Genomic DNA, 6,229 nt, shown 5'->3' on the forward strand with positions numbered 1-6,229 from the left:
GGAGGTGTGAGCGAAGAACACAGGTTCCTGAGCAAACGGTCATTCTTAGCGTCAGCAACACCCCCGAGCTCGTCCCCACCCCAGACCCCTGATGTCCTGTCCAGCACCACGCTGTCTCACCGGTATCTCATCTGTCTGTTAAGCCGGACAGATCTAAAGATGGTCTCCAGTGCCTCCAGTGGAAGCATCACCCGTTACTCACCAAATCCCTCAAAGTGATTTAGTGGGAGATTTCTTTACAGCGGACCCAGGATTAAAGCCAAGAGGGCCTGGGGCACCCCAAAAACCGCTCACAGGAGAATCTGCATTGGGCGACGCCCTCCCGGCCCACTGTGGCTACCTGCAGCCCTTCCTGTGCTTAACTGCAGAGAAAGAAGGAAGAAGGAAGGAAGAAGCGGGTTTTGCCTTGCGAACGCTCACCAGTTTAGGTCGCTGAAGTGACTTGGCACCAGCAAAGAAGCTTCCCTTTTCCTCCCTTCAGAATCAGAAGACACTCTGGGGCCATGAAGTCCAGCTCCCTTGTTTTTTTTTTTTTTTGGCGGTACACTGGCCTCTCACTGCTGTGGCCTCTCCCGTTGTGGAGCACAGGCTCCGGACGCGCAGGCTCAGCGGCCATGGCTCACGGGCCCAGCCGCTCCGCGGCACGTGGGATCTTCCCGGACCGGGGCACGAACCCATGTCCCCTGCATCGGCAGGCGGACTCTCAACCACTGCGCCACCAGGGAAGCCCCCAGCTCCCTTGTTTTGAAGACAGAGAGGCCCCGAGTCACGCAGAGGGTGGGATTCTCTTCTTCTGCCCCTTACTCTGCTCCCAGCAGCAGAGAGGAGCTAGTGGTGTCCACTCAGGCAGTTCTGGTCTCCCCCCTTTTTCCCTTCCTTCCTCTCCCCCTTCCATCCTCCTTTCCTCCCTCCCCCACTCCCCGACTCTCTCCTTTCTCCCTCCCAATATTTCCTGAGTATCCCCGACACACCTGGCACTACACACCACATACGTGCTGGGTCCTTTTCCCCAAGAAGTGTTTGAGATTTTGCCATGGTTACAATGTTCAGTAGCAGCCTGTCTTGTAATAAGCCCACCCCTCTTCAGAGTGGTGTGAGAGGAGGTACCCGGCCCGCAGGGGAGGGTCACTGGTTCGTGGTCCTGGCTGCAGCACCTAAGGAGTTGATGACCTTGGTCATTCCTCTCCCCTGGCGTCAGTGGATAATCTCTAAGGTCACATCTGGGATTCTGGAAGGCAGCGTCTGACCCGCCTATGGTGCCAAACCCCTCCTATGAGCACATAGGGAAGTCTCCCACTTGCAGAAAATGTTTCATCCCGACAGGCAGTCTAAGCTATCTTCTAAGTCATAAGCAGCACACGCCTTAACACTTGCCAGTCCGTTTGTTGACTTAACAACCTTAGTGATTACTGACCAAAGAGAATGAAGTGAGACTCAAATGCGGCAGAGTCCGAGGGTAGACACAAGACAAAACTTCCCACGTGGGGTTGGTAAGTACTGGGAGAAGTGGGGTCTCTGGAGTGTCCTTCCCTGGGGTCCTGGGAAAGCACAGCCCAGCCAGATGTCGGCTGTCACCCCTTCTAGCTCTGGCCTTCCAGGGGAAGCGTCTTAGGCGAGCCGCTCGTTCGTTCACCCAATCAGGTCTCAGAAACTATTTTTAAAAACAAGTTAATCGTGGTACCAACTGCCTATGGAAATCGCCGTTTCGGTGGCAGAAATAAATGCATCGAGATAATCGTTAACCCGTTTCCTCTCCCCCCGCCCCGCCTCCTGGCTTCATTAGGACTCCTGCGGGCGCCTGAGCGAGCGGCAACCGCCAGCAAGGTCATGGCCAGCGCAGCCGTGCAGCTCATGGGCTTCCTGCTCAGCTTCCTGGGCATGGTGGGCACACTCATCACCACCATCCTGCCGCACTGGCGCCGGACGGCGCACGTGGGCACCAACATCCTGACGGCCGTGTCCTACCTGAAGGGGCTGTGGATGGAGTGCGTGTGGCACAGCACGGGCATCTACCAGTGCCAGATCTACCGCTCGCTGCTGGCGCTGCCCCGCGACCTGCAGGCGTCCCGCGCGCTCATGGTCATCTCCTGCCTGCTGTCGGGCGTGGCCTGCGCCTGCGCCGTGGTCGGCATGAAGTGCACGCGCTGCGCCAAGGGCACCCCCGCCAAGACCACGTTCGCCGTGCTGGGCGGCGTGTTCTTCATCCTGGCCGGCCTGCTCTGCATGGTGGCCGTCTCCTGGACCACCAACGACGTGGTGCAGAACTTCTACAACCCGCTGCTGCCCAGCGGCATGAAGTTCGAGATCGGGCAGGCCCTGTACCTCGGCTTCATCTCCTCGTCCCTGTCGCTCATCGGCGGCACGCTGCTCTGCCTGGCCTGCCAGGACGAGGCGCCCTCCAGGCCCTACCAGGCTCAGCCCCGGGCCGGCACGGCCACCGCGCCCTCCTACCGGCCCCCCGACGCCTACAAGGACAATCGGGCCCCCTCGGCCACCTCGGCCTCGCACAACGGGTACAGGCTGAACGACTATGTGTGAGTCCCCACGGCCTGTCCCTCCCCAGGCCCCCAAGAGGCGCCGGGACCCAGGCTGCCGACCGCTTCAAGGTCCGGGCACCGAGTTTACTTCTGGGCTGCTTTGGTGTCCAAAGGAATAATGTGAACCTGAGGAAATGGGCTTAGGATGCAGGGAAGGCGGGGAAAGAAGTTGAGGAGAAAAGCTCTACATACCAAAGACTTAAAAAAAAAAAAATCCTTCCTGTTTTTGTATTTATTATATGTATTTCTGTGGTGATTTAATGACGGCTGAATAAAAAGCGACTTGGGAGTTTGGTCAGTGGGGTTTGTTTGCAAGCCAGGAATAAACCTTTTGGATGAGGTTGTCTCTGAAACTGACCATATCCGTGTCTGTTTCCAGACCCTTCTTCTTGTCTGCTAAGATGCTGGTAACCATAGTCAGCACACCTCCGGGCTCCGCCCACACAGGACAGGAAAATCAGAGGAGGGCTGGGCCGACGTTCATCCAGAAGTTGCTGGAGCAATGTCACCAAAAACCGTCGCCCTATCCTGGCTGCATCTCAGAGGCGAGGCAGGGAGTACAGGGCTTCCTTGAAAAGAGGATAATTGCCACATGCCGCAGAAGAAGGACAATGTCATTTTCTACCGGTGAGCAGTCGGCCCCCACTAGCAAGGCAGCAAAAGTCAGAAGGAAAAAAAAGGCAAAGTGAAACACGCCTGTTGGCTTGGCTCTCCAGGCATTGACAAGAGGCCCCGTTAGGAAGGCTGCTCACCCCAAGCACAGAATGTCACTGGCTTCTTTTCTGGGAATAGAAGTATGACGGCAGCTGACGTCAGAGCAGGTACAAGGGCTGCTCACTGCTCCTTTAGCTGGAAAGAACTGCTGCGAGGGCCAGGTGAGGCCTGACCTCTTTAAGGACACAGATGTTGCTTTCGGGGCTGTGATCTAAATCACACACACACACACACACACACACACACGCTGCTCCCCCGTTAGCCCAGGGAGTCTGCTCCTGCCTCTGCCCCAGCCTCAGGCTGTGAACACGGAAGGAAATAACCCTGCCGTGTGGAAGGGCTGAGTCTGAGGTCTGTTACCTGAAGCCCCACCATTCTCAAGGGGTCTTAGAATAGGGCCACCAAGGGCTCCATCTGTCACTGTCTGCAGGGAAGCGAGCCACAGAGGGTTAGCCACACGTGGCTGGGCTTACTGGCGTGGCGTGGCCCGGTGAGACTCTGGCCCCGGGATCAGGGAGATGGAAGGGGAGGCTCCCGGGCAAGGATTAGGAGGTCAGACGGGCCTCAGCCCTGCAACTCTGGATCCAGCAAGGCTGGAAGTTGCTTGATCTCCCCTGACTTCATGCCTCCTCCTGACTGGGTCCTCCGGGACACCGAGATGGTGACAAGAAGCCCAGCTGCCACGTGCTTGCCACGTAGGCAGAGGCTCTCACCAGTAATGTGCGTACACCCCACGATCCTCTTCTGATTCCTTTAAGCCTCACCAGTTACACCTAATAAACTGCACCATTGATGAGATCTAGCAACAGGAGAATCTTCTAGCAACATTGAAAAGTCAGGGTTTAAAGAACAATCCTACACATACATATTTCTTTTCTATTTTGTGCTGACCTCTAGACCCCAAGCAACAGGGGCCGCTTCTGTTTGGAAGGAGGGGGTACCACACGTTTTAGCCTCTGTCTAGCCCCGCAGAAGCTAAGAGGGCTGGGATATGCCATCCTATTTAGGTCAGGGATTTAGATCAGAAAGGTCATCATTTATTTATGATGAGACAAGCAATTTTAACCTACTCTTTAAATTATAAAAACAAATCTGAACCTATAAAGAAGAGAAACAAAATCTTCTTAAAACGAAATGATATTCTGTCAGTCCTTACTTGATGGTCACAATCTAGATGTGTTTAGTGAAGTTATTCTAGTTAATAGACCGATTACAAATTTAAAGATAAAATAGCTTTTTAAAATTCGAAGTAGAGTTGATTTACAATACTTTATTAGTTTCAGGTGTCTAGCAAAGTGATTCAGTTATATTTTTTTCAGATTATTTTCCATTATGGGTTATAAGATATTGAACATAGTTCCCTGTGCTATACAGTAAATCCTTGTTGCTTATCTATTTTTTGTATCGTAGTTTGTATCTGTTAACCCCAAACTCCTAATTTGTCTCCCCCTTCCCTTTGATAACCATAAGTTTGTTTTCTGTGTCTGTGAGTCTGTTTTGTATATAGATTTGTTTGTATTATTTTTTTAGATTCCACATATAAGTGACATTGTATAATATTTGTCTTTGTCTGACTTACTTCACTTAGTATGATAATCTCCGTGTTGCTGCAAATGGCAATATTTCTTTCTAAAATAGCTCTTATCGAACTCTTTCTCTGAATTCTGTCACTACTAAAGTAAAGTATGTTCCTGTCTCCTACTCAGGTGAAAGACTAATAATAATAGTGATTACAATTTATTAAGCACTTACTATGTTCCAGGAATACCTTTTACTTACTATTTGGTCCAAAGAGATACATCAGAACCCAATGAGATAAATACTCATTTTAACCCCATTTTACAAAGGAGGAAATCAAAGTGCATAGAGATTAAATTATTTGCCCAGGGTCACAGAGCCAGTGAGCAAAAGACCCAGGATTTGAACCCAGACAGGTAAGCAGGGAGGAAATACATTCACCCAAGTAGAAGCATGACCTATAAGCTAATTAATTTCATGTCCAGACTATTTCCAAATAATTAAGTGAATTGTTTCATGACCATATTTAGTTCTTTCTAGAACCATCACTCCACAAAGCTTCTGTTAACTGGGTTCTGGCTGGATTAGAGGAAATGTGATATCAGACCCATAGGTCCAAGTTTGAATCCCCATAGAAAGCAGGAAGTGACACACAGGAAGTGACACACGGATGGCTCTGACCTACAGCTGGCCCACCAACTGTAGGAAGTAGATTCCAAATAAGACCTTCATTCCCTCCTTCAAGATACAGGGTGTAAGAACGCTGTTCCCAGTTTCCTCTGGCTCTTTTGCTCTCATTCACCCCTAAGACAAGAGCTCAGGTCCTGTGATCCCCTTCTTCATCACATTACAATCACCAGGGCCATCAGGTAGATGCCTGCCTCTGCCCGTCTCTTTGGGACTAGGCAGTCATAACCAAGGCTGTTTTGAACAAAGTATGGTCTCCTTTCGAGGACAACATGTAACCCCAAATTTCAAAATAAAAAGGAAACATGAGTCAGATTCTGATGTTTTCCAGGAAACTGTTGTCATGAATGTAATTTACAATATGACCCTCACGGGATAAAGAATGCTGTATGTCTTTGCTTCCCTAAATCAAATCAAATCTGGCTCTGATCCAGAGGTCTAAAGCCAGCCACGTTTCCTTGTTCCCTCCCCAGCATTTAGGAGGGCTCAGGGCCCCAGCGCGAATGGAGGCCCTGGACTTGGGGAAGGGGTGAGGCCCAGCCTTTAGGCCTTGGGGTCGCTCTGGTTACCTGCTGACTGCCAGGTGCTGGTTCCTTCACAGCCTGGGGCCCCTGATGCTGCTCCCAGGCCACAGCCCATCCACCCTCACAGTCACCCATGTCACGCCCCAGCCCCTCCCAGGCCGTGTGTGTGAATGGGCGCTGGAATCTTCTACCCTGAGGAACCCTTAGTCCCAGGCTCAGTCTCTGGGAAGCCACTTCCTGAAACGGATC

At 51.7% G+C, this 6,229-nt stretch overlaps 1 protein-coding gene across 1 annotated transcript; it reads left to right on the forward strand.

The window, feature by feature from the left end:
• Positions 1 to 1,713: 1,713 nt before the first annotated feature.
• CLDN14 (claudin 14) lies at positions 1,714 to 2,624 on the forward strand. The gene has a single exon (XM_027129083.1). The coding sequence runs from the start codon at positions 1,828 to 1,830 to the stop codon at positions 2,536 to 2,538; it is 711 nt and encodes a 236-aa protein (XP_026984884.1). The 5' UTR covers positions 1,714 to 1,827; the 3' UTR covers positions 2,539 to 2,624.
• The last annotated feature ends 3,605 nt before the right edge of the window (positions 2,625 to 6,229 follow it).

The sequence above is a fragment of the Aethalodelphis obliquidens genome, unplaced genomic scaffold (assembly GCF_003676395.1).
Source record: "Aethalodelphis obliquidens isolate GAN/ISIS:26980383/991018 unplaced genomic scaffold, ASM367639v1 scaffold1, whole genome shotgun sequence".
Lineage (NCBI taxonomy): Eukaryota > Metazoa > Chordata > Mammalia > Artiodactyla > Delphinidae > Aethalodelphis > Aethalodelphis obliquidens.

What these genes read in the sequence shown, in the direction of transcription:
- CLDN14 (XM_027129083.1), top strand. Translation starts at nt 1,828, where the DNA reads ATGGCCAGCGCAGCCGTGCAGCTCATGGGCTTCCTGCTCAGCTTCCTG.